The 27,088-nt window shown below is 58.6% G+C and overlaps 1 protein-coding gene across 19 annotated transcripts in view; it reads left to right on the top strand.

The window, feature by feature from the left end:
* Window positions 1–25,890, top strand: part of CAPN15 (calpain 15) — a 58,177-nt gene extending 32,287 nt beyond the window's left edge. For 13 of the 19 annotated variants that reach the window (XM_061991840.1, XM_061991843.1, XM_061991837.1 and 10 more), the window contains 11 exons: window positions 9,072–10,548; window positions 13,355–13,563; window positions 14,841–15,024; window positions 17,913–18,136; window positions 19,034–19,159; window positions 19,901–20,053; window positions 20,772–20,933; window positions 21,977–22,203; window positions 22,807–22,967; window positions 23,186–23,364; window positions 24,313–25,890. In XM_061991840.1, the coding sequence (XP_061847824.1) occupies window positions 9,072–10,548; window positions 13,355–13,563; window positions 14,841–15,024; window positions 17,913–18,136; window positions 19,034–19,159; window positions 19,901–20,053; window positions 20,772–20,933; window positions 21,977–22,203; window positions 22,807–22,967; window positions 23,186–23,364; window positions 24,313–24,490 (3,280 nt within the window). In that variant the 3' untranslated portion in view covers window positions 24,491–25,890. Of the gene's footprint in view, window positions 1–6,175; window positions 6,269–7,890; window positions 8,013–8,413; window positions 8,708–9,071; window positions 10,549–13,354; window positions 13,564–14,840; window positions 15,025–17,912; window positions 18,137–19,033; window positions 19,160–19,900; window positions 20,054–20,771; window positions 20,934–21,976; window positions 22,204–22,806; window positions 22,968–23,185; window positions 23,372–24,312 lie in introns of those variants that run through there. The other 6 variants (XM_061991849.1, XM_061991847.1, XM_061991852.1 and 3 more) reach the window with 6 other exon arrangements.
* The last annotated feature ends 1,198 nt before the right edge of the window (window positions 25,891–27,088 follow it).

The raw sequence follows: 27,088 nt of genomic DNA, 5'->3' as shown, positions 1-27,088 counted from the left end.
TTGCTGGAGGACTGGGGACCTTTTTCCCCTGACAGAGCAGCTTCTGTGGGAGCTGCAGGCATGCTGAGGCACTCCTAAACGTTACAGCAGAAGCAGGGTGCCTGCAGAGATCCTTTGCTCATTCTACACCCAAGTGACCCCCACTTCAGGTACCTCCCTTGTGTATTTGCTCTCAAGTGGGTTCATATATCCACTGGATATGGATTTTAGTCAAAGTAAAGCAAGGTATGGATAGAAGCTGTTCAGTTCATCAGCACCTTGAGCCAGATCAATGCCTTGAGACGTTACTGAACCTGTTTCAGCATGTGCAGAGTACGGTGCTGGCCTCAGTTACTGACACACAGTATAATACCTGGGTGCAATTGCAGCTCGATATTGTTTGCTCTTAATTTCCCCAGATACCCAAAAGACCAGGGAAATGAGGTAGAGAGGAGGTGAGGGATGTGGCTGTGAGGGATGTGGCTGAGGACAGGAATGATGGCAGCAGCACTGCTCCACCAGATTGGTTTCTTTGAAGTGAACTGTGATTGCAGCTGCAGGGATTTCCCAGGCTTGCATGCAGGGAGGCAAGGTGAGGTTATTAATTATAACAACAGGTTGGAATTTATCTTAATGAGAAACAGCAAAGCTTGAGAGGAGCTGAGGCTGTGCCGGTGCCTGTCCCCAGGGCTGGGGCTCCAAAGAGACCTTCCTGGGCTGTTCTCTCTGAAATGAGGGTGTAGTGAGCTGGGGGTCGGGCTCTGCTCCCCAGGCAGCAATGACAGGACAAGAGGCAATGGGCTGCAGCTGCCTCAGGGGAGGCTGAGCTTGGAGCTGAGGCACAACTGTTTCCCTGAGAGGGGTGTCAGCCCCTGTGCCAGGCTGCCCAGGGAGCTGGGGGAGTGCCCAGCCCTGGAGGGATCCCAAAGGCGTGGGGCTGAGGTGCTGAGGGCTGTGGGTCAGTGCTGGGCTGGGCAGGGTGAGGGGAGGGCTGGGACTGCAGCAGGACTTTTCTACCCAAATGATTCTGTGAGTCCTTCCAACATTGCTACAGCAAAACCTGTCCCATGATGATCCCCTGGGCCTGAGTGCCAGTGTAGCACATTCCCCACACCTTCATCCTGAGTTCTGAAGCCATCTCGTTGCTGTTGGGCAGCTCTTTTGGGCCCCACATCACAGTAGCCTTGGACAGGCACAGGAGATGTTTCTTTAGGGTGAGACCCCTGCTCTCCCATCAGAACCCAGAGCTTGCAAAACCTCACAACACTTGAGCACAGCTGGAGCTCAGCCTTTGCTGGCCTCCTTGAAATACTCTGTCTCTTCCTTTCATATCCCTAGGCATTCTTCTTGTTACCCTGTCAGAGATTTGGGTAACCTGTTCATTAGCCATGAACCAGACTTTGGTGTTGTCTCAGCATGCCTGTACTGCACAGTGCTCTGCCAGCCAAACTGGTTTCCTTCTGAGCTCCAGCATCTTACAACATCCAGGCAATTAAAGTCCCTGAGAGGCTGACGTTGCCCAGCCTGTTTTGCTCCCAAGGCAAACATTCCACATGCTGGTTCTGCTTTGATGATTCTGCATGAAGAACCATAAAAGCCTCTTGTCTCCAGTCCAGGATAGTGCTGCCTGTGTATCCTTAGCCTTGGAGGATAGCTAGTGGGAGGCCTGCTCCTCCCAGACCTGTGTCTCTCTGTATTCTAGCAGCAGCAATGAGCCTGCAACTGCACTGAGCACGTATTCACATGGGCACATCCCTTCAGACTCTGCTCCTTCTCTCCTTTTCCTGGGCCAAACCCAGCCAGGGATCCCAGCCATGAAGAGGATTCTCCAAGGGATGATGGTCTCTCCAACATCCTTCCTTTGTCAAAGCCAGACTTTGATGCATGTTATGGGAGCTTTCGAGATGCTCCTGTCCCAGCTGGGTCTCTGCCCTCCTCCCATTCCCCACTCTGCTCTTGACAGGTTCTTGGTGCCTCTTCATGGCAAGAAAGGGTAGAGGAGCATGGTCTCTCTTCCACTTGCCTCCTTTCCAAGGAGTTGTTCTTGCAGAGCATTGCCTTGGAAGCCCATTCCCTGTCCCACAACGAGATGTCCCCTCATTTGTCTGTCTTAGGACAGGTCAGCCCTGTTTTGGGGTAGATGATGGTAAATTGCAGTGAGAGCTGCGTTTGCAGAGCATGTTGTGTGGTTTGGTTGGCTGCTGAATGAACTCCATGCAGCTGGGGCCAGTGGTTTGGGGTTTTTGTTTTCCTTCTCAGGCTTCTCATCAGCAGAGTTCAGTTTTCCCCTGGGAACTTCTCATTAAAGCTCTCAGCCTCCTCTCTCCCTGGCTGGTGGAGCACATCTGAGCTGGCTGAGCTGTACCCAGTGTGGGAAAAGCAGAAGCTAAATAGAAACATGCCAGAAACCCTCTTGAGGTTTGGTGCAATGGGACTAAGAAATTCCCAGGAACTGGAGTGTGTCAGCAGCTTGGGAAACTCTTACATGTCTGTCTGAGCCTCTCAGCAGCTCCAGGGAAGGGTTATGTGGTGGTGATGGGCCAATAATGGCCCAGTTCACCAAGTGCTCACCCTTGCACCATCTCCTGCTGCAGAATTGCCCTTGTTTTCTTCTCCTTTCTGCTTTGATGAGTGATTTTTGTCTCCCACCACTGCTTTCTTAAACAGAACAAATCCTGTTGTGCTGCTTCATTGCAAGTTACCACCAGTAGAAACTGCATAAATGTCATTGCCCCAGTGAATGCTCAGGAGCACTGGTGCTGTGCTGGGGCTGAGAGGAGGCAACATCCAGAAGGAAAGGGTGTGCTGGCCAGAGGAGACTGGAAGTGGAATGGGCTGGTCCCTCAGCTGATTTTCCTTCCCCTGACTAAGCTGTGTTTCTAGGAACCAGCTCACAGTTTGTCCTGGCTTGACTCTTGAAGACTGAGAGCAGATATAAATATATGATAAAGCTCTGGAGCCCTCAAAAATGAATGTTTCAGGGTCAAGGAGTCTTTATTTCATCAACTGCCTCGACAAAAGGAGGGATTGGTGTAGCTGTAGCTGTTGTGGTTGCTTTCCACCAGGAATGAAGGAGCAAAGAGAACAGTGCAGCTGGGAGCTCAGCCCGAGGCTGGAGGAGCTGCCTGGTGTGAGCTAGAGGTTGCATGAAGAAGCCAATGTGCCTTTTGGAGCTGCTGGGCTTTTATCCTCCTCTGGCCTCAGTGTGATGATTAGATCCCAGCCCTGTTTCATACAGGAGGCTGCAGGTCCTGGATGTTAAAGACCAGGGAGAGCAACCTCTGTCCTGGGCTGGACAGCTGGTTGTGGTGGTGATGGTGCCTGGAACAACATGAGGTGTGAGACCTGGTGATAAAGCCAAGTTGTTCTAGCAAGGATTTCTTGAAAAATCAGTTTGTGTTGACTCCTGGTCATGAAGCCAGCAGGTTCCTGGGAGCTTCAACAGCCCCAGGGCCTGCAGCCTTTCCTCCTCACACACGTGTTCCAGCCCCTCAGCATCTCAGGAGCCCTGCACTGGCCTCTCTCCAGCAGTTCCCTGTCTCTCTGGAGCTGGGGAGCCCAGAGCTGGACACAGTGAAAGGATGAAGGAGTTGGAGAAGAGGCAGCTTGAGGGGAGGTCTGCCAGAGCCTACAGGGACATCATCCAGCAGGCAGAGCCAGGCTGTCCACAGCAGTGTGTGGTGGGAGGACAGGAACCAGCAGGCATAGGGTAAAGCAGGAGAGAACCAGACTGGATGGAAGGAGAAGCATTTTTGCCCTGAGGACAATCAATAGGATTCTCTGCCCAGAGTGGTTGTGGAGTCTCCTGGAGCAGGAGTTTGGACTGGAGACCCATTCTTGACCTGGGATGCTCTGTGCCTGCTCTTGGGGAAGTGAGGTGCTGCTCACAGGTGGGCAGGTCCAGCAAGGGCCCCTGTTTTGTGGGCACATCTGTGGCACTGCAGTGGGCCTGGCACTGCCTGGCTTGGTTGCTTTGACCTGAGCCTCCAAGAACATGTAGGTGAGGGTGGGGAAGTTTTTCTTTGCTGGCTGTGCCTGTGCTGGGGCAAAGTGGGAGAAGAGGGCAAAGGGACAGGTTGCTTCTGGTGCTTTGCTTCTGCCTCTGAGACTGGGTGAAGGTCAGTGGGCTTGGAGCCTGTTTCATTTTCTTGCCTCACTGTAGGAGAGTGGGAGAGGCAGGATTTGGAACTGCAACCTGCCCTGTTTGTTTGATGCTGGTGCAGAGCTGGTGCCACTCACTTCTGCAGCCTTTTTGGGGGGGTTAGGAGTGTGAATCAGAGATTGTTCTTCCATCCACTCATGCTCCTATAGAAATGCATTAGAAGGGGAGTCTCAGTTCATAGTGTTTCAGTGTTGCTCTGCCAGTCTGTCTGCTGCAGCCTTCCCTTGGTCCAGCCTCCCAGCCTGGCTCTGCAAGAGTGAGTCAGCTCAGCCAGCAGCATCTCCTCATGCCAGGGCCACCATCCCAAGCCACGTGCCCTTCTCCCAGCTCCAGCCAGAGTGATGCTGCCTGGCTCCTGACCTCCTGGGGATGTGGTGGGTCTGCGTGGGAGACAGCTCAGCAGCCCCCTCTTAGGTCAGTGCTGTTGGAAGGAGGAGTTAACAGCTTGGCTGGGGAGGAGGGGAAGGGATTGGAGCAATTAGCTGACAGACAGCTGAGGCAGGATTTCTTTTAGGGGTGGGTCTTGTTCTTCCACTAAGTTCTTGTACTTATTTTCTGGTGTTTGTTCACAGCAAGAGGACTTTGCTACATTGGGTTTGGGGTTTGCACATTGCTGACTAAAACTATTGATTTCTGCTTCTTTGCTTACTTACTGCAGGAGAGAGAAGCCAAGCAGTAGGTTTTAAAGGCTTTAGCTGTTCTGGGGGAGTTTTGTTTAGAGAAACAGCCTGATTCTGTTGCTGTGTGTGATTGAAACAAGGTCCTGTAATGCTGTTGCCAGTGTGAGCTCTGCAGTGGAACCCTGGCATCTCTTGCTCTGGGAGTCCAAGGTGCTTATGTCCAGTGGTAGTTGCAATCTCTTGCTCTGGAGCTCAGCTGCACATCACACAGGCTTGGCACACCACCAGGAAAGATGCAGATGGCAGGGTTTTGGGTCCTTCTTCATCTCACACCCTTGTCCTGTTCCTTCCTGTCTTGCCCTGCTCTAGTGAGGCTCCAGAAAAGCCTTTAGTGCCACCCAAAGGTGGTGGAGACCTCAGCTTCTTTGATAGCCAGAGCTCTGGAGCAACAAGACAGACTCAAGCTCAGCAGAGCCCTAGAAGGGGGATGTCACTATCCCAGGGTGGGTTTGGAAGGTGATCAGCTGGTGCCTTCTTAATCCCTTCCCTGTCTTGTGCCAACAGTTCTGCCCCACTTCAGTTAGAGGAAAGTTCCTGCATGTCAGGGGGGAGCCAAGGGCCAGCATGTGCCTGCAGTGACTCTCCCTTCCCTCCTAATGTCAGCTTTCCCCTGCCACTTCTGTGCACTCAGAAATGGTGTCCAGAGGGAAGCAGCCACACATCTTCAGCTCTGCTGCCAGATCCTGCCTGCAAAGGCTGCCTGGGCCTCCCAGCCAGCATCCCTCTCTGGAGGCTGGCACCTCAGCAGTGGGCTGTCTTTGGCACTCCTGACTCCTCAAGGCAGAGAGAGCAGTGATGTTCCCTGGACCTGATCAGCGTGCTGAAAGCTGCCTGCTTGGATGAGCACCTTCTCTGCTCTTTTTTAAGTACTAGAATGACCCTGCTGTGCTTGCCAGGGTAGGTGCAGGCCTGCCAAGGTGCTGGGATCTCCTGCCAGCTGATGTGCACCCTGTCCTGGATGGGCAGAGGTGCTGTGGTGGGAGGCATGGTCGTGTGGGCCAGCCCTGTTGATGCTGCTGCAGGTGGGGAGTTGTACTCTGTTGCCCTTTCCTTGCTATATGCACCCAACAAGAGCCTCTGGCAGGTCCCTGCTGAGAGCTTGTGTCACCTGTGAAGTGTCCCCTGGCCAGGAAGAGCCTTTCTGTGGGAGGGTGACACTGCCAGGTCACTGTGCAGCGATTGGTTTGGAGAGGAGCTCCTGTCCTGTGCAGGTGCCTGGGAAGGTGGCAGGTGATGTTTATCTCAGTTGCATTTTCTGGGGCTGGAGAACATGTGTTATCCTACAGCAGATGGGCCTGGGGAATAGACATGCTGGAGACAACTGTAATTCCTCACTCAGGCTTGTTGCCTGCAGGGAAGGGAGCCAGCCAGGCTTTGCAGGGAGAAGTACAGAGCTTGGACAGGCTGCAGTTGGCTTTCTCCTTCAGTTGGATCATTTTGGAGAGAGGTAGGTGTTGATGCAGGACAGAAACCTTCTACCATGTTGATTGGGATTGAGCCATGTAGGGACAGATCCAGCCTTGTGCCCTCAGTGGTGTTTGAACCCTTCAGTGAAGTCTGGTGCTCCAAGCAACCAGTGGCTTGTGGGGCCAGCTGAAGATGCTTGTCCCATATCCTCTCCCATTTCTGCATCTCCTGGTTTTTCCCCTTCTCTCTGTTGCTCAAGGGACAAGGTGATTTCTTCCCATGGTCCTGTGGTTGCATGGTTAGGTCAGGGCTGTGTGTGGCCCGGAGGCTCCTGAGCTGCAGTGAGCACTGTGGTACCTGCATTTAGGGGTGGATTTCCTTGAAGCCAGTGCTCTCCAGCACAGTGCACAACAGTGTGAGCCACTGCAGGAGGATGGCTGGGGATGGCACAGGTTGTTGACAGCCTTTCCTTGCATTTTGCTGATGCCTGGGGTTTGATGAACCTCATCCAGTAAGACAAATGGATGTGACAGGTTCACGGGGCCCTTTGTGGCCCTGTTTGCTTCCCTGGCTGTACTGGAGCTGGGGCACACAGCTCCTTCCCTTTCTCCCTCTGAGGAATGATCTTTCAGCTGGCTGTGAGCATGGTGCTGCCACGAGGGAGGGCTGCTCTTCTGATGGCAAGTGGAGCATGGGCTGGCAATAGGCTTGGATTGCTCTTGCTGCTGGAGTATGCCCAGGAGAGCCTGTCACGTACCCAGCCAAACACAGGGCCATTCTCTTCCTCCCCAGGGTGGTTCTTGCTGCATCCTCTGTCCCCTCAAGACCCTGCTGCTGCAATGCAGTCTGCCCAGCCTCCTTGGGAAGCTGGTTGTGCAGGTGCTGCTGCTGGGGATGCTGGAGCCCAGCCAGGACCCTGTTCCCTCTGCAGACTGCACCAGTGTCTCATAGCTTTCTGTGCCTGCCCTCCATGCCCTAAAATCTCTTCTTGCCCTAATTTGCTTGTGCTTGAACTTGGTTGTTGAAGGGATGCTAGAGAGGGAGCCAGCAGTGCAGCTGGGGTGCAGCTCCCATGGTTTAGGCTGCTGGTTCCTTGGTCTGAGGTGGCCTCAATTGGCTGTTGCCATGAAGAGCTGATGACATGGGCTGCATTCAGAGGCTTCTCCTGTGGAGTTGGCCCTGCCCAGGGTTTTGGGTGGATGGGGTTGGAAGGGGAATATCTCAGCTGGAGAAAGGGGCAGCTTGCCTGCAGCTTGAGTTCCAGGTTGGAGCTTTAGACTTGGCTGTGAGATTTGGGAGGGAGGGCTCTGGGCTCATGCTGCACATTTACCTGAAGGAGATCTGCTTTGTCCTTATGTGAAGGGAGGAGGAAGCACAAAGCTCTGTTTCAGCCCCACCTTTGCTCAGAGCTCCAGGAAATGACCCAAGCAAGGGACAAAGGGCACTGTGCAGGGCCAGGATTCCTCTGCCTTTCGTCAGCAGGCTTGCAGGCAGGGCATTGTCTTCCTGAGAGTACCAGGAGGGCTGCAGCAAGGGAGAGCTGCTCCCTGCAAGCCCAGAGGTTGCCATGACCTGTGGAGCTGCTGCTGCTGCTGCATTTTGCTTTCTGGAAAGTTGAACCTATGTAGAAAACGTTACTTCAGCTTTCTGTCTTGGAATGAGGTGTCTCTGGTGTGTGTTGGACCTGTTCCCCCACGGGATTTCAGGCATTCCTGGCTGACACTGAAGGTGGAAACTGCAGACTGGTGTTGACATCAGGGCTCTACAACCTCCCTGCTGCCCAGGTAAGTGAGGTAGGAGCTGGAGCTGGGACATGATGCTCTCCTGCTGAGCCCAGAACCTGCTGGTGAGCTGTCCTGGCACCGTGGCACTGCAGCCAGCTTTGGCTCTGCCATGGAGCTCCTGCTCACAGGCCTCTGCCCTGAAGCCTGTAGCCAGGGAAAAAGCACCACTGTACACCACAACCTGCTGTGCTTTGCTTTGCTCTGCTTGGTGTGGGATAACAGAGTTCTGCCAGCGTGGGTAAGTGGTTTGTTTGGGCCAAGAGGAGAGAGATGGGAACAGAAACTGAAACAGAGGTGGGCTGGAGAAGAGAAGGCTGAGGGGGGATCTCAGCAACGCTTACAGGCATTTAAAAGGTGGTTGTCAAGAGGATGGGGCAGCACTTTTTCCTCTTAATTGACAGGACAAGGGGTGATGGACATCAGCTGCGACACAAAAAGTTCCACTAGAACACAAGGAGAAACTGGTTTGGTGCTGAGGGGAGGGAGCCCTGGCCCAGGCTGCCCAGGGAGGGTGTGGAGGCTCCTTCTCAGGAGGTTTCCAACCCCAGCTGGACACGTTCCTGTGCCCCCTGAGCCAGGGGAAGCTGCTGGAGCAGGGGCTGGGGCTGCAGCAGCTCTGCAGGGCCCTTCCAGCCCCCACCATGCTGGGATTGTGTGATGCTGTGGAGCGATGGCAAAGGAGGAAGGAGCTGAAGGTGAGAACAGCAGGCTGGCAGAGCAGGGTGTGACCTGCAGGGAGTCACAAGCCAGCTGCAGGCACATAAAACCCTCAGGGTTGGGCATGGAGGCCATGTGCTCGCTCACCAGGGCACATCCCTGCCACGAGAGCGGGGTCAGTGGGGCTGCAGGGCTGTTCCTCGTGCCCTGAGTGCAAGCCAGCGTGTCGCTCTGGTCGCATGTCAGTGCCAGAGGAACGAGCTCCCGGAGAGCAACGACGGGATTGCTGCTTGTTCTCTTCCTGGAAGCCAAGTCCTGCCCGTGCCAGCCCAGGAAACACGTGGCATCCCCTCCAATGTGCCAGGCAGCCCTGGCCTCACGCTGCCTTCTGCTTTCTTGCAGCCACTCCCACTCCCCCGGCTCCATGGCTGCCGTCCGCGAGTGGTCCTGCACCCGCTGCACCTTCCTGAACCCCGTGGGGCAGCGGCAGTGCTCCATCTGTGAAGCCCCCCGCCAGAAACCCGACCTCAACCACATCCTGAGGCTCAGCGTGGAGGAACAGAAATGGGCTTGTGCCCGCTGCACCTTCAGGAACTTTCTGGGCAAGGAAACCTGCGAGGTGTGTGGCTTCACCCCAGAGCCGGGGCCCAGCGGCTCCCCCCTGCCCGTCATCAACGGCGTCTTACCTAAAGCCGCCGTGCTGGTGGAGCCCAAGGGCGCGTCCAAGGAGGAGGCTGCCAAGGCTGAAAGCGGCAGCGAGGACTCGGAGGGGAAGAGCCCCGAGGAAGCGGAGCTGGAGAGCGGCTGGGCTTGCCAGCGCTGTACCCTGCACAACACGCCGGTGGCCAACTCCTGCTCGGCCTGCGGCGGCCCGCGCAAGCTGTCCCTGCCCAAGATCCCGCCGGAGGCGCTGGTCGTCCCTGAGGTCGTCACCCCCGCCGGCTTCCACGTGGCCCCCTCGGCCCCGCAGCCCTCGGGCTCCGCTGAGCTCTCCGACGGCGACGCCGTGGCCGCCCAGGGCCCGGCGGCTATGGAACAAGAAGGCCAGAAGATGCCGGCCTTCAGTCCCTTCTCCCCGGGGCTCCAGAACAACCCCGTGCCCCGGAGCCGCCGGGAGGTGCCTCCTCAGCTGCAGGTGCCGGGCGCCGACGCCTCGCAGCCCGCGGCGGGGCAGAAGGGCTCTCCCCAGGGCCAGGCCAGGGCCGCCCCGGCCGCGCGCTTCCAGGAGCTGCTGTGTCCCAAGCGCCTGAGCGTGCTGGAGGAGGAGATGGAGGTCGGTCCCTCTCACTGGAAGTGCAGCTCCTGCTCCCTGCTCAACTCCTCCGGGGCCGGCAAATGCGAAGCGTGCGGCTCTCAGAAAGGCAGCGACACCATCGACCTGGTGGGGGACTCGGTGAGGTTCACCCCTTGCAGCCCTTCCAGCCCGGATTTCACCACCTGGTCCTGTTCCAAATGTACCCTCAAGAACCCTACTTTAGCCCAAAAATGCAAAGCCTGCGGTTGCTCCAAGCTGCACGGCTTCCAGGAGCACGGCGCCCAGGGCGAGCAGGCCCCGCGCTGCCCCGACTGCGGCGCCTGCGACCGCGCCTCCTGTCCCTGCGGCCCCAGGGCTCCCTCGGCACGGAAGGTGGCCCGTCTCTTCCCGTCCCCGCTGCCCCAGGACAGGCCGGCGCAGTGGGCATGTCCCGCTTGCACCTTGCTCAACGAGCTCAAGGCCAAGCACTGCGTGGCCTGCCATACCCCGCAGCAGTACGTGGCCCAGCGCAAGGGCCTCAAGCCCCTCAAGAGGAGGGAGAGCATGCACGTGGAGAAGAGGCGGCAGACGGACGAGGGAGAGGCCAAAGCCCTGTGGGAAAACATCGTGACTTTCTGCAGGGAGGTGAGTGCTTGCTCCTGGCTTTGCTTGGAGGGGCTTCCCCCATCCTCCCCTGTGGGAAGCTGCCTGCTGTGGGTTTGGGGTGCTGGAGGGTCGCTGTCTTCATCCTGTTTGAGGCCAGTGCAAAGGGGGAAGGTCGCAGCTCGCTCCTGCTGTGAGGGTGTGGAAGCCTGAGTGTTAACTCTGAACCCTGGTGATACTTGAAATGGATGAGAGAGAGCGAGCATCTGGGCTGCAGGGGATGTTCTCAGGGATCAGGACAGCTCATCCTCTGTGTGAGGATGGGGAAGGTTGGGGAAGAGCGTGCCCAGGTTTGCTGTGGGGAGCGTGGGGATGCAGCAGGCAGAGGCTCAGAGCACGGGCAGGGCTGCAGACAGAACAGCTCTTGGGCTGCAGGGGATGTTCTCAGGGATCGGGACAGCTCGTCCCCTGCGTGAGGATGGGGGAGGTTGGGGAAGAGCGTGCCCAGGTTTGCTGTGGGGAGCGTGGGGATGCAGCAGGCAGAGGCTCAGAGCACAGGCAGGGCTGCAGGCAGAGCAGCTCCAGCCACTGCCAGCAGGTGCTCAAGAGCTGCGAGCTGGGCCTTGGCATTCTTGGGTTTGGTGTTTGTGGGCACACAGCTGAGGTTAGCTCTACCTTTCCCTCCAGGTGAGGCTCATGGGAGCGTGTGCTGCCACCCTCCCCTCTCACTGTGGGTTATCTGGTTCCATCAGCTGGGTTTCAATGCCATAACAGCACTGTGATGACCCTGGTTTATTTCCCCCCGTGAGTGGCATAAGATGCTCCTGTGAATGCTGCTCTTTCTCTGCCCTCCTGAGGGGAAAGCTTCCAGCTCTTCTGGGCCAGAAGGGAAGGGAGTTGCAGTCCTGTTCTGATGCACAGACAGGGCTTGTGGTGCCTCCTCTGTGCAGACTACACAGGAGGGAAGCTGTTGAGAATAACCCCCTTTTGAGGTTTTTGTCATTGCTCAGTGTCCATCCTAACAGACTTGGGTGTCAGAGACCCTGATTCAGCTTATCCCCTCCTTCAGACAAGTGAGTAGCCTCTTTTGTTGGGAGCATCTGTTACATGCAGTGGTATCAGGCCTGAAGGATGAGTTATGAGACATGGCCAAGTTGAATTAGCAGCTTGCTGCTGCCAAGGAGGGGAGTGTGCCTCAGCCCATCCAGCATAGCCCTCAGTCAGAGCCCCTTCAGCTCACTAAGCCAGCAGGAGTGGGCTGTTAGATCAACATGGGCCATCTGAAAAGCCCCCTAACACTGAGTCACTGCTGTGTTGTGGCAAGTCAAGGGCTCAGCAGGTCTGAGGGAGGGACTGGCAGCACTGGTGGGTCAGTGCTGCTTCCATCCTCTGCTCTCAGTGTGCCCACCACTGCTCCTGTGTGGGCTGGCAGCTCAAGCAGCCTCTGAGCTTCCTTCTGCCCACGGTGTTTCACAGACTCTTCCATGAAGCAGCGTGTCAGGCCAGGTTCTCCTCCCCCTGCTGTCCCCAGGTCTTTCTGCTCCAGCTCCTGCCATGGACACTCCCTCATCTGCTACCCCAGGGGTGCCTTTTCCAACACTTCTCAGTGCATTGCCCCCACTTTTAGCTTTACCCTTCCTCTGCCACCTGGAAGAAGAGCAGAGCTGACTTCTCCCACTACCTGCCTGTCTTCTACTGTCCCCTCTCTTCCTCATCCTTCAGTCTCACACTTAATTAACCATCCTGAGGAAGTGGCAAGATGAGTTTGCTGGTTGATACAGCAGAGGTGGCTGCTCCTCAGCTGCACAGAGCAGATGCTTCTCTTGAGAAAGCCAGCAAGCCTTGGGACTTGGCCTTTTTTTGGCCTGTGTTGCTATTTGAGCTGTGCCATCTATTAGCTGACAAATACCCTTCAGCACAGGAGAAGCTGGAAGTGCTAATTGAGGCACCACTCAAAGCTCTCGGGCAGGATTGCAACGAAAGAGGGAGGGCAGCTGCTTGTTGGGTGTGCAGAAGAAGCTGATGCAAAGCAGAGGTGGCTTTTGCTGAAGGAATTTCATTACATTAACAGTAACAAAGAAATCCTGGTTCTTGTTTCACCCCTGGCAAACAGAAAGCTGCTCTGCTCCCCACGGTGAAGTTCTGTGCTTCCATCCTGCCAGTCCCTGCAGGGTTATCTGCCCTTCAGCCCATTCTGCTTTTGTTTAATGTGAGCAGCTATTGCAGGTGGGCTAAGAAATGGGATATCTTGCACCCTGGAATTGCTTCCCTCTTAGTGCTTGGGCTGAATCCAATTGGGAGAGGTGCCCCTGCCACCTTCCACGGCTGTGCCATGGGTCTGCCAAGCCCAGCGTGTTCCCTCTGGAGCAGGGGCAGCTCAGCCCTTTGCTAAAGGCTCAGGTTGAGGAGCTTTTGCCTGCCAGGTGGCTCTTCACAGGCTTGCTGCTGGCATGCTTTGGCACTTAGAGAGGCAGCCAAGGCCCCCCACGGTCCAGCTTTTAGCACCAGTACAAAGTGTGAGACGGCCCCTGCCCGGGGAAGGTTCCTGTGAAACAGAAAGAGGCAGATTTGAGCTGCAGACAGGAACCTGAGGCCCAGGGAGGTGAGTTGCCTCGTGGCAGGACAGGACTTGATGCACAAAATGCATCTGTACCATCACCAGCAGACCCAGACCTGCTCACTGACAGAAGGAGCTGCTTGAGCCAGGCGGGAGGGTCGAGGGCTCTGCTTTCACTCCTGGGGCTGCTTTGGGAGGCTTTCCAGGCCAGCCCCATGCCAGGAGGGGCCCTGGGGAGCTGAGTGCCACTCAGCTGCACACTGATGCTCTCCTTGCCTTTTGCTCTCGCAGAACAAAGTCAATTTTGTGGATGACAGTTTCCACCCTGGGCCGAAGTCAGTGGGGTTCCCGGAAGGCGACAGCGTGCAGCAGAGGGTGAAGCAGTGGCTGCGACCCCACGAGATCAACTGCAGCATCTTCAAGGACAGAACGGTGAAGTGGTCGGTGTTTCGGACACCCAGACCCTCAGATATCCTGCAGGGGCTGCTGGGGAACTGCTGGTAAGGGGCAGCAAGCTGGGCTGACACCCTCGTGCCTCTGCCTCCTTTCCCTTTGTCGTGGCTCCAGCTGAGGCAGCAACACAGCCCCACACAGCCACTCACGCCCTCCACACACTGTGGGGTGGGGAGGGGAAGCAGAAAGGACAATCAAGGCTCATGGGTTAAGATAAGAACAAGTATAATAACTATATGAAATAAAATATAATAGCAGGAATGAAGAGAAACAAGCCCCAAGAGAAGCCAAGTGCTGCCCAGTGCAGCTGCTCCCCATCCCCTGACCCAGCAGCCACCCCCCTCCCAGCCAACCCCCCCAGTGCCTACACTGGGCAGGACAGCCCAGGGCATGGCCCAGCCCTGGGGCTGGCTGGGCTCAGCTGTGCTGGTCATGGCCTTGTGCACACTCAGCCTCCTCCCAGCCCTGTGCACACTCAGCCTCTCCCCAGCCCCAGCCCTGTGCACACTCAGCCTCCCCCCAGCCCTGTGCACACTCAGCCTCTCCCCAAGCCCCAGCCCTGTGCACACTCAGCCTCTCCCCAGCCCTGTGCACACTCAGCCTCCCCCCAGCCCCAGCCCTGTGCACACTCAGCCTCTCCCCAGCCCTGTGCACACTCAGCCTCCCCCCAGCCCCAGCCCTGTGCACACTCAGCCTCTCCCCAGCCCTGTGCACACTCAGCCTCCCCCCAGCCCCAGCCCTGTGCACACTCAGCCTCTCCCCAGCCCTGTGCACACTCAGCCTCCCCCCAGCCCCAGCCCTGTGCACACTCAGCCTCTCCCCAGCCCTGTGCACACTCAGCCTCCCCCCAGCCCCAGCCCTGTGCACACTCAGCCTCTCCCCAGCCCTGTGCACACTCAGCCTCCCCCCAGCCCCAGCCCTGTGCACACTCAGCCTCTCCCCAGCCCTGTGCACACTCAGCCTCCCCCCAGCCCCAGCCCTGTGCACACTCAGCCTCCCCCCAGCCCTGTGCACACTCAGCCTCTCCCCAAGCCCCAGCCCTGTGCACACTCAGCCTCTCCCCAGTCCCAGCCCTGTGCACACTCAGCCTCCCCCCAGCCCCAGTGGGGACAGGCTGAGAGGCAGAAAGGGCCTCAGTGCTGTGCAGCCGTGCTCAGCAGCACCCAAATGTCCTGCTGGGACCAACGTTCTGCTCAGCCTCAACCCAACACAGAGCCCTGGCAGATGCCATTCACTCTGTCCCAGCCCAAAGCAGGACACTTTGCTTCATCCAGCTCAGAGCCATCAACCCTACTCACATCCCACCCTGTCCTGTCCCACTCAGGTTCCTGAGTGCCCTTGCTGTGCTGGCTGAGCGGCCAGAGCTGGTGGAGAGGGTGATGATCACCAGGAGCCTGTGCCCCGAGGGTGCCTACCAGGTCCGGCTGTGCAAGGATGGCACGTGGACCACAGTGCTGGTGGATGACATGCTGCCCTGTGATGAGTGCGGGTACCTCCTCTTCTCACAGGTCAGCAGGGGCTGGGAGGGGGTGGGAAGTGCTCTGGGGGTAGGGGGAGGCTGAGCCCTGGCTCTCCAAGGAGAGGGTTGGTGGGAGATAATGGGATGAGGTACTGCTGTGCTTCTTGTGAGGCCCCTGCTGTGTGCTATGTGGGGTGTTGGCAGCTTGGAGCCTTGCTAAAGGCAGCTGGACTCTGAGGCTGCAATATAATGAGGCTGGGGAAGGGGCTGGAGCACAAGGGTGCTGGGGAAGGGCTGAGGGAATGGGGGTGTTGAGGCTGGAGAAGAGGAGGCTGAGGGCAGCCAGCAGCACTCTCTGACACTCCCTGCCAGGAGGCTGCAGGGAGCTTGGGGTCGGGCTCTGCTCCCCAGGCAGCAATGACAGGACAAGAGGCAATGGGCTGCAGCTGCCCCAGGGGAGGCTGAGGCTGGAGCTGAGGCAGAACTGTTTCCCTGAGAGGGGTGTGAGCCCCTGTGCCAGGCTGCCCAGGGAGCTGGGGGAGTGCCCAGCCCTGGAGGGATCCCAAAGGCGTGGGGCTGAGGTGCTGAGGGCTGTGGGTCAGTGCTGGGCTGGGTGAGAGGAGGGCTGGGACTGCAGCAGCTCCAAGTGCTTTCCCAACCCAATTGACTCCATAATACAACTATTTAGGCCCCTTTTGGCATTTTCTAGGCTACATTAGAGAAGTTTCACTTGCAGTTGCTTTTCCCTCACTCCTCCTGCTCCACAGCCACCTCACTGGCAGGGGAAGCCACCCTTATCCTTCACAGCAGCAGGAAAAGGTTCCAACATGAGTGTTTTGCAGCGTGAGGGGCTGTGTCTGTCCTCTGCAGGGAGCTCTGGCAGTTTGGCTTTGCCAGGGAGGGACTGTGGAGGAGCAGAGCAGCGTGTGACAGCTCAGCCTGTTTCAAGCCAGTGCCCAGTTGCTCTGAGCACACTCGAGTGGCATCTGCCAGGAGCAACGAAGCTCCCTCAGCCCCTTTCAGGCACTCACTGTGTGTTCTGCCCTGCCCTGAGTGCCAGGCCCAGGGGCACTTTCTGGGATCACATCCATGAAGGAGACTGAGAAGGTCTTTATTGAAACTCAGGAGGCAAAATCTGCCAAACAAATCAAAGTGCCAGTGCCAGGAGGAGCCAGGGCCATTAAGGAGGAACAGAAGCTGTTCCCGTGGGCTGGGCTTGCCTGGCCTTTGCTTCCAGGGTCATCTGAGTGGTGAGGAGGTTTTGCTGCTGAGCATTTAGCTGTCGGAGCTGGATGGGGGAGCTAAAAAAAGGAAACCCAGGGCTTTATAAAAATAGAAGAAAATGAGGCTCTTTGCTGAGCTCCCTGGCTGCAGCTCAGGCAGGAAAGAAACAACGTGGATTTTGTTGAGTGAAGGACTCAAAACCCAGTGAAAAGCACTTGTAAGCTTTCTTCATCCATCTGAAAGGAATCTCCTCTGGCCTCCTTTCCTCTGCCAGCTCTCTGCTGCCACCTGTGAGTCACACAGCCACGGTGTAGCAGTGCTTTTCCTCTGCTGCCCTCCCAGCACAGCGCTGCTGAACCCCATTTGCTGGGGATGCAGGGGCCAGCAATTGTCTCCTTGTCCTCATGTGCCTCGTGACACTCCCTGGGCAGCCTGGGCCAGGGCTCCCTCACCTCAGCACCAAACCAGTTTCTCCTCCTGTGCCAGGGGAACTGTTTCTGTCCCAGCTGATGTCCATCACCCCTTGTCCTGTCCCTGGGCACCACAGAACAAAGTGTCCCCCCATCCTGCTGACACCCACCCTTTAGGTACTTGTCAGTGCTGCTGAGGTGCCCCTGAGCTCAGGCTTCTCTTCTCCAGGCTGAACAGCCCCAGGGCTGCAGCCTTTCCTCCTCACACACATGTTGCATCCCCTCAGCACCTTGGTGTCCCTGCACTGGCCTCTCTGCAGCAGTTCCCTGTCTCTCTGCAGCTGGGGAGCCCAGAACTGGCCACAGGACTCCAGCTGAGGCCTCAGCAGGGCAGAGCAGAGGGGCAGCACAACCTCCCTCCCCCTGCTGCCCACACTCTTCTTCACACACCCAGATGCCATTGGCTTCTTGCCCACGAGGGCACGGTGCTGGCTCATGGTTGGTTTGTTCTCCCCCAGCACTCCCAGGTCTCTCCTGCAGCTGCTCTCCAGCAGCTCACCCCCAGCCTGTGCTGGTGCAGGGGGTTGTTCCTTCCCAGCTGCAGGACTCTGCCCTTGCCCTTGGTGAACCTCAGGAGGTTCCTCTGTCCAGCTCTCAGCCTGTGCAGCACTCAGTGAATGGCAGCACAGCTTTCCAGTGGTTCCAGAGGAAAGTTTCCTCCCTGCAGAACTTGCACCTTGTAGTTACATCTTGCCCCTGTCTCTGTGCTGGAGTAAAGGGCTTGGTCTGTATGCCTGGGAGCTCTTGGGGCTTGTCCTTGAAACAGCATCTCTGTTGCAGGGGTGAACTCTGGTCAGCCCCACAGCTGTGTGTGCTCTTTGGTCTCCTCCACCAAAGGTGCATTGCTTTTGGTTTGCAGTGGTGTGTGAGTGCCAGGCAGCAGATCCAGATGTGCTCAATATCCTCTTCCATGATTAAACCAGGTGGAAGCAGAAGGGAGGGACTGTTAGCTTGCCAGGTTGCCACCCACTCTCTGCCAGCCTGACTGCCTGGAGTGCAGCTCTGTCAGCATCCAAGCCTCTTGCACATTCACTCCAGGACTCTGCAAAGCACCCACTGAGCAGGAGGCCAACAGGACCACCCTTGGCCTCCTGTGTTCAAGCTGCTGGTGGCTTGTCCTCCGTGCTCCTGCCTCCCCATCCCCCAGCAGCAGGGAGGGCTGGCAGGGGTGATCAGAGGGGCTTTGCCTCTTGTGTACTGCTACCCAGGGCAGCTCCTGACACGTTTCTCCCTCTTTCCACAGGCCCAGAGGAAGCAGCTGTGGGTTGCCCTCATTGAGAAGGCTCTGGCCAAGCTTCATGGTTCGTACTTTGCCCTCCAGGCAGGGCGTGCTATCGAAGGCCTGGCTACACTAACGGGTGCCCCCTGCGAGAGCCTGATGCTGCAGGTCAGCTCCACTAACCCTCGTGAGGAGCCCATTGACACCGACCTCATCTGGGCCAAAATGCTGAGTTCTAAGGAGGCTGGGTAAGACCAGGCAGGAGGGCAGCGTGGCAGCAGCATGGGCATCAAAGAGGGAGGCAAGGAGGGGTGCCACTCTCATTTGTAGAGGCTGGGAGGAGAAGGGCTAGTGCATTGCCTCAGGGGAGAGTCCACCACGCTTGGAGCTCCCCCTCTAAGCTCTAAGAAGCTGTTTCTCCTTTGTTTCATTTTCATCTGGGGTTAAAATCCCAGGGAGGTTCCCTGTGCACGTTTCCTGCTGTCTTGGAGCAGTTTGGAGGTGGCTGGCATTGAGCCTGCTTGCTTTGCTTGGAGGATTTTGGGGATGGTGAAGTGCTTGACCCTGCATGTGTCTCCCAGCCAAAAGCAAAAGCAAGGACCTGTTGCTCGTCACTCCACTGGGAGAGGGGTTTGGTTGGTTGGCCAAAGACAGGGTTGCTCCTGGCAGGCTGCTATGGGAGGCTGATAGGTCCCAGCACATGGTGTGTGTCCCCCCACAAGCATGGCTGGTGCAGATCTCCCCCCTCAAAGGGCCTGTCCTCACCCTGACAGAACAGGACCAGCTGCCTGAGACCTGGAGGCAGACACACCACTTGCCTTCCTGTGTGCACAGACAGGCAGGAACCCCAGGATGAGGTGTGGGCAAAGCTCCACCGTGTGTGTGCAGAGCTCTGAGCCCTGCAGGTGAGGGCACTGCTCAGGGAAGCCAACCACAGACCCTCAAGCATGGGTGGAGGGAGCTTACTGGGGCTCACTGGGACTGGGGCACTGGTGTGGTGTGGAGAGAGGGGATATCCAGGAGCCTCCTGGCTGAACATATGTCCTGTGTGTCGAGCTGTGTGGACAAGCCACCCCTCATCTCCTCCCATCCCATCCCATCCCAGGCCTGGCCAGCCACTGCAGCTTTTGCTGTGCCCTGTGCAGGTTCCTCATGGGAGCATCCTGTGGTGGAGGCAACATGAAAGTGGATGATGTGGCCTACGAGAGCATGGGGCTGCGGCCCCGGCACGCCTACTCCATCCTGGACGTGAGGGATGTCCAAGGCTTCAGGTCAGTTTGGGGTGGACACCTCAGGGACTCTGTGGTGTCCCATCCTCATGGCCTGCAAGGGCTGTTTCACATACATGCTGTTGTACAAGCTGTTCTTGGCTGGCACTGGCTCCATAGAATCATTTGGGGTGGAAAAGCTCTTGGAGCTGCTGCAGTCCCAGCCCTGCCCTCACCCTGCCCAGCCCACCCCACGGCCCTCAGCACCTCAGCCTTTGGGATCCCTCCAGGGCTGGGCACTCCCTCAGCTCCCTGGGCAGCCCATTGCAGTGCTTTAACAACCTTCTTGGTGAAAAGCTTCTTCCTAATCTCCAATCACACTGTCTCACAAGACACACAGGGTTGAGTTGAGCTCTTTCAACCCAGTGAGGCAATGAGGGCACCCTCCTCACCTTTGCAGGTGGGGGAAAGGAGATGGGTGCTGCCTCCAACAGCCTGGGTGCTGTGTGAAGCCCCTTTTTCAGCTCAGCAACCTCTTCCCCTCTGAGCCCCTTCCCCACAGTGCTGGGCTGGTGGCCTTTTGCCAGGGAAGGACAGAGGGCAGCAAGTCCAGAGCTGCAGGACGAAGGTGTCTGAGGCCACAACATGAATGAGGCAAATCAGGTCCAGCATGCTGGGAGGGCTTTGAAAAGCAGAGGCACAAGTGATGTGATGGTCTCTGCCCTGCAGAGCATCTCAGAGGAGATCTTCCTTGCTCTCTCCTTCCTCCTGGGCCTCTGATGGTGTTTTTTGCTCCTCCCCCAGGTTGCTTCGGCTCAGGAACCCCTGGGGCCGCTTCTCCTGGAACGGCAGCTGGTCTGACGAGTGGCCGCACTGGCCCCCTCCCCTGCGGCACGAGCTGATGCCCCACGGCAGCAGTGAGGGCGTCTTCTGGATGGAGTACAGCGACTTCATCAAGTACAGCCCTGCCTGGGGGCACAGGCTGGGGGAGGGCAGGGGCAGGACCTGGCTTCATGGAGTCATTTGGGTTGGGAAAGCACTTGGAGCTGCTGCAGTCCCAGCCCTCCTCTCACCCTGCCCAGCCCAGCACTGACCCACAGCCCTCAGCACCTCAGCCCCACGCCTTTGGGATCCCTCCAGGGCTGGGCACTCCCCCAGCTCCCTGGGCAGCCTGGCACAGGGGCTGACACCCCTCTCAGGGAAACAGCTCTGCCACAGCTCCAAGCTCAGCCTCCCCTGGGGCAGCTGCAGCCCATTGCCTCTTGTCCTGTCATTGCTGCCTGGGGAGCAGAGCCCGACCCCCAGCTCCCTGCAGCCTCCTGTCAGGGAGAGTCAGAGAGTGCTGCTGGCTGCCCTCAGCCTCCTCTTCTCCAGGCTCAGCACCCCCATTCCCTCAGCCCCTCCCCAGCCCCTTGTGCTCCAGCCCCTTCCCCAGCTGCAGCCCCTCAGTGTCCCTGTGGCAGTGAGTGAGGGGCCCAGCACTGAGCACAGCCCTGGAGCTGCAGCCTCCCCAGCTGCCCAGCACAGGGGCACAACCCCTGCCCTGCTCCTGCTGCCACCCCAGCGCTGATCCAATGGGGTGATGTGGGGCTCAAGATGAGGCATGCAGGATGGGGCATCCCCAGGGCCATGGGGGCAGAGGAGCCTGCCAGGGCTGAGCTGAGCTTCCCCACAGGTATTTTGACTCTGTGGATATCTGCAAGCTGCATTCAGACTGGCACGAGGTGCGTGTGCAGGGCATGTTCCCCAACAAGGCCAACGGGCCGCTGACAGTGACCTCGCTGACGGTGCTGGAACGTGCAGCCCTGGAGTTTGCCCTCTTCCAGGAGGGCAGCAGGTGAGCTGGGCAGGACATGGACCCAGGAGAAACCCCAAACACATCACCCTCTCACCCCATGCCATCCCACAGGGGCACAGAGCTCAGGGATGGGTCATTGTCACCGTATCTCCAATTCTCAGCGTCTGCTCGTGTTCTAACCAAACCCCTGCTCGTGGGGCTGGGGGTGATGCTGGGATAATCCTGCTTGGGATCGGGGGAGGACTCAGCCTCCAGACCCACCATCCTGCTCATGGCTCTGTGGGGTGATGCTGGGGTGATGCTAGAGTGATGGTGCTGGAGTGGTGGTGCTGAGGTGATGCTGGGCTGATGATGCTGGGGTGGTGATACTGGGGTGATGGTGCTGGGGTGGTAGTGTTGGGGAGGTGGTGCTGGGATGATGATGCTGGGCTGATGGTGCTGGAGTGATGGTGCTGGGGTGATGGTGGGGAGGTGGTGCTGAGGTGATGCTGGGCTGATGATGCTGGGGTGGTGATACTGGGGTGATGGTGCTGAGATGGTGTTGGGGTGATGGTGCTGAGATGATGCTGGGGTGGTAGTGTTGGGGAGGTGGTGCTGGGACAATGATGCTGGGCTGATGGTGCTGGAGTGATGGTGATGGTGCTGGGGTGATGATACTGGAGTGATGGTGTTGGGATGATGGTGCTGGGGTGATGATGCTGGGGTGGTGGTGGGGAGGTGGTGCTGGGGTGGTGATGCTGGGCCGATGATGCTGGAGTGGTGATACTGGGGTGATGGTGCTGAGGTGATGCTGGGATGATGGTGCTGAGGTGATGGTGCTGAGATGATACTGGAGTGGTAGTGTTGGGGAGGTGGTGCTGGGATGATGATGCTGGGCTGATGGTGCTGGAGTGATGGTGATGGTGCTGGAGTGATGCTGGGGTGATGATACTGGAGTGATGATGCTGGGATGGTGCTGGGATGATGGTGCTGGAGTGATGATGCTGGGATGATGATGCTGGGCTGATGCTGGGGTGATCATGCTGCAGCGGTGATGCTGCAGTGGTGATGCTGGGGTGACCTTTGTCCCTGTGTGGCCACAGGCGGTCAGACACAGTGGACAGCCACCTGCTGGACCTGTGCATCATGGTGTTCCGAGCCACCTTCAGCAGTGGCAACAAGCTGAGCCTGGGCCGCCTGATGGCTCACAGCAAACGGGCCGTCAAGAAGTTCGTCAACTGCGACGTGATGCTGGAGCCGGGCGAGTACGCCGTGGTGTGCTGCGCCTTCAACCACTGGGGCACTGCTGCCACGGGCCCTGCTGCCCAGGGTGAGTGAGGGAAGTGCTGCCCAGGGCCCTGAGGGAAGCAGGAGTGGCAAAACCCTTTTATCTTCAGTACAGGGAACTTGCTTGGGGTGGAGACTGCCTGTGTGTGCAGCACCACAGCAGCCTCGTGCTCCTGGGGGCTTGGTGAGAGTTGAGCCTAGAATCATGGAATCATTTTGGTTGGCAAAGCCCTTGGAGCTGCTGCAGTGCCAGCCCTCCCCTCACCCTGCCCAGCACTGACCCACAGCCCTCAGCCCCACAACTTTGGGATCCCTCCAGGGCTGGGCACTGCCCCAGCTCCCTGGGCAGCCTGGCACAGGGGCTGACACCCCTCTCAGGGAAACAGTTGTGCCTCAGCTCCAGCCTCAGCCTCCCCTGGGGAAGCTGCAGCCCATTGCCTCTTGTCCTGTCATTGCTGCCTGGGGAGCAGAGCCCAACCCCCAGCTCCCTGCAGCCTCCTGGCAGGGAGTGTCAGAGAGTGCTGCTGGCTGCCCTCAGCCTCCTCTTCTCCAGCCTCAACACCCCCATTCCCTCAGCCCCTCCCCAGCCCCCTTGTGCTCCAGCCCCTTCCCCAGCTCTGATCCTCCTTCCTCTGTGTCTCCCCAGCCTCCAGCCCCACCAGCAGCCGACCAGCCACCGACTATTCCAGCTATATCCTGGCCATCTACAGCTCCCGCCTGGTGATGGTGGAGCAGGTTGAGGCCCAGCCCACCACGCTGGCAGATGCCATCATCCTGCTGACCGAGAACAAGGGCGAGCGCCATGAGGTGGGTGCCAGGGGCACGGGGCAGGGGCTGCCCTCCACGGTGGGAGGGGGCTGATGCTGCCAGAGGGAGCCTCGACCCTGCCTCTGCCACGTCTCTGTCACTGAGCCCCATGGATGCCATGCTGGGCATCCCTTGGATAGAGGTGGAAGATGCTGGTCCAGGGTTGAGATTAAGAGGGAGTGCAGGCTTCACCCCTCTGACCTTGCTCTTCGCCCCAGGGCCGGGAGGGAATGACCTGCTACTACTTGACACATGGCTGGGCAGGGCTCATCGTGGTGGTGGAGAACAGGCACCCCAAATCCTACCTGCACGTCCAGTGCGACTGCACCGACAGCTTCAACGTGGTCTCCACACGGGGCAGCCTCAAGACACAGGACAGCGTCCCTCCCCTGCACAGGTCTGGGGTAGGCAGGGCTGGGCTGGGGGCTCTGTCCTGCCCTGGAGACAGGCAGAGCGTGGGGATGGCAGGGAGGGGTGGGCTGGGGCGGCTGGGGGTGCCTGGTCCTGAGACCCTCTTGCTCTCAACCAGCTTCAGAGCTGGACAGAGAGGAGCTTCCTGAGGTTCAGTGAGTGCAAAGACAGAGTCCTGCAGCTGGGGAGGAACAACCCCCTGCCCCAGGACAGGCTGGGGGTGAGCTGCTGGAGAGCAGCTCCAGGAGAGGGATCTGGGAGTGCTGGGTGAGAACAAACTGACCATGAGCCAGCAACGTGCCCTCGTGGGCAAGAAGCCAATGGCATCTGGGCTGTGTGAAGAAGAGTGTGGGCAGCAGGGGGAGGGAGGTTCTGCTGCCCCTCTGCTCTGCCCTGCTGAGGCCTCAGCTGGAGTCCTGTGGCCAGCTCTGGGCTCCCCAGCTGCAGAGAGACAGGGAACTGTTGCAGAGAGGCCAGTGCAGGGACACCAAGGTGCTGAGGGGATGGAACATGTGTGTGAGGAGGAAAGGCTGCAGCCCTGGGGCTGTTCAGCCTGGAGAGGAGAAGCCTGAGCTCAGGGGCACCTCAGCAGCACTGACAAGTACCTAAAGGGTGGGTGTCAGCAGGATGGGGGACACTTTGTTCTATGGTGTCCAGGGACAGGACAAGGGGTGATGGACATCAGCTGGGACACAAACAGTTGCACTGAAACACCAAGGAGAAACTGGTTTGGTGCTGAGGTGAGGGAGCCCTGGCCCAGGCTGCCCAGGGAGGGTGTGGAGGCTCCTTCTCAGGAGGTTTCCAACCCCAGCTGGACACGTTCCTGTGCCCCTGAGCCAGGGGAAGCTGCTGGAGCAGGGGCTGGGGCTGGAGCAGCTCTGCAGGGCCCTCCCAGCCCTCACCACTGTGTGTGTCTGTGTGTGTGTATTCACAGGCAGGTCTTGGTGATCCTGTCCCAGCTGGAGGGTAACGCCGGTTTCTCCATCACACACCGCCTGGCACACCGCAAAGCCACCCAGGCCTTCCTCAACGACTGGATGGCCACCAAGGGCACCCACAACCCGCTGCTCACGCCCGAGGTGGCCGGCCTGCACGGCCCCCGGCCGCTATGACGAAGCGCCTGTCCCTCCCCGCCCCCAGCACTGTGCCCGGCGCCCTGGGGACGGGCTGAGCTCTCAGGGGGCACGGGGCTGTCTCAGGATCCCGCCCCGTGCCCGTGGGGGGCTGCTGGAGAGGAGGGGAGGGGGCTGGAGGTTGCTGTCGGGCCCCACACTCAGGACTCGGCTCCCACAAGAAGAAAATACCTCTGACATCTGTCCGTCTGTGTGACCCTCCGTGTGTCCCCGGGCACTGCCCGTCCTCTCCTTCACCCCATCGTGCTGGAGCCTGCTTGAGGGGGTGCCAGGGTGACCCTGCTCGTGGTGAGGGTCCCCTGTGTGCCCCTTGTCCCCCTCACCACCGTGCCAGGGCTTGGGAGGTGGGCGCTGGCTTGGTGTAGAAGCTGCTGCTGGGGGAGGTTTCCCCTGAGCCCCGGGGTGGAAGGCAGAGGTGGTGCCCTCCTGTGCTGCTGCTCTGAGGTGGGGATTGGGGCTGGGGATGCTGGAGGGGCTGCAGCAGTGGGGAACCCCCCCAGCCCCCCGTCACACAAAGTGTTACTATGCAAAGGCGGCCGCTGAAAGCAGAGCCTGGAGAGAAGCCATGAGCCCCAGCTGGGCTCAGCACCCCTGGGCACTCCCCCTCCCTGTGCCCAGCCAGGGCTGAGGGCAGTGGGTATGGAGCTGGGCTTTGGGGAGCAGTCTCATGTGCTGGGGGGGGTTGGGATTTAGGGGTGTGGGGGTGCAGAGAGCCCAAACCTCCTGAGGCCTCCCAGGAAGGCAACGAGCACAAGGTGAAGGTTTGAAGAGCCTCGGGGTGCTGCTGGCCCCGGGGATGCCCTGTGGTGGGGGCTCACACCCCCCTGCCCCCACTTTCAGGGCACTGGTGCAGGTGTGTGTGTGTGTGTGTCTGTGTCTCTGTGTGTGTGCTTTGGGGGGATCCCCTAGTGTCACCCTCACCAGCCCAAGCTGTGTGGAGCTGCAGCTCGGGGTGGGAGATGAGGGGGAGATGCTGAGCTCTGTGCTGGGGAGCAGCCTGTGCCCCAAACCCTGTGCTGGCACCCAGTGGGCTCTGTACCCCTGGGGTACCTCCTTCCACCCCCCAAACCCCAGCCAGGGCTGCTGAGCCAAGCTCTGTCCCTACTTCTGTTTGTTGATCTGTTTTCTCCCTTCCCCTCTCCTTCCTCCTCCTCGGGGTGATATCCTTCACTTCCCCCCACCCCATCCTTCCCCTTCTTTCTGTCCTTCTGAGCTGTGAATATTTTTAACCCTGTAAATACTGCCCAGCTCTTCAGAAACATAGGATATTTTATCAACTGTAAATCCCCTGAGTACTCCCTGTATGATATGAATTATCCCATGGGTGGTTTTCAAACTCAGGTTCTGATGGACCAAATAAAGTTTTGTTTTTTACTGAAGCTGCCTGGTTTTGCCTGGTGGGAGGGAAAGGCCAAAGGCAGGGGCTGCCTGCCACTTTTTGAGGCTCTAAGCAATGAGCCTTGAAGCCATTTGTGTGGAGGGACAGACCCCAAAGCAGGGTGAATGGGAGTTTTGGGTTTCTTGAGCATCGTGGGGAAGTGGAAAGAGGTGAAAAGAAAGCAAAGTGATGAATGGAATGTTGTGTCCCCTCAGCTGCAGGAGGACAGGGAGCTGCTGGAGAGAGTTCAGTGCAGGGCCACAGAGATGCTGGAGTGGAGAATCCCCCTTGTGATGGAAGGCTGAGGGAGCTGGGAAGGAGCTGGGCAGCTTGGAGGAGCCTGAGGGGTGAGCTCAGTCATGTTCCAGATCCATCAAGGGTGGGTGTGAGGAGGCTGGAGCCAGGCTGTGCTCAGGGATGGACAATGACAGGACAAGGGGCAACAAGCTGCAACAGAAGAGGTTCCAAAGCAACACAAGGACAAAGTTGTTCCCTGTTGAGGTGAGGGAGCACTGGCAGGGGCTGCCCAGATGGGCTGTGGAGGCTCCTTCTCTGGAGACATTCCAACCCAGCTGGATGAGTCCCTGTGTGCCCTGCTCTAGGTGCTGCTGCTCTGGCAGGGGGCTGCACTGGCTGAGCTTTGCAGCTCCCCTCCAGCCCTTGTGCTGCTGTGAGCGAGCAGCAGCCGCTTCCCAGGCGCTGAGCGTGGCCGGGAGAGGGCACCCGCTGCTCGGCTCCGGCTCCCCGGTGGCATCCGCAGCTCGGCCGGGTGCGAGGCTCCACCTCAGCAGGGACCTCTCCTGCCTCAGTTTCCCCACCTGCACCACCCCGCACAGGCTGCGGCAGTGCCGGGCATCCCCCGCAGCGGTACCCGGCTCCAGGGGGCGGGGAGGGGAAGGAGCATCCCGGGGCCGGGGCAGAGCTCTCCGGCTGAGCTGAGGTGGGGGCTGCGTGCCAGCCCGCTCTCGCCCCGGGTGGGCACCGTCAGACCAGTCGGCAGAGACAGAAGGTGACGATTTGGGTCCTTTCTTACAGCAACTTGTAATTTTCCAGGCGAAACACGTTCGCATTCAGGAGACCCTGTCACAAGGCATCAGCCTCAGCCGGGGACGAACAGATGGAGAGGTAATTTGGGTGGGGAGGGGCCAGCCGAGCTCCCCTCAGTCTGTTCGAGGAGAGGAACAGAGGGAGGCTTCAGC

This window comes from Colius striatus, chromosome 3, assembly GCF_028858725.1.
Source record: "Colius striatus isolate bColStr4 chromosome 3, bColStr4.1.hap1, whole genome shotgun sequence".
NCBI classification, from domain to species: domain Eukaryota; kingdom Metazoa; phylum Chordata; class Aves; order Coliiformes; family Coliidae; genus Colius; species Colius striatus.
This window is presented reverse-complemented; position numbering and strand designations above follow the sequence as displayed.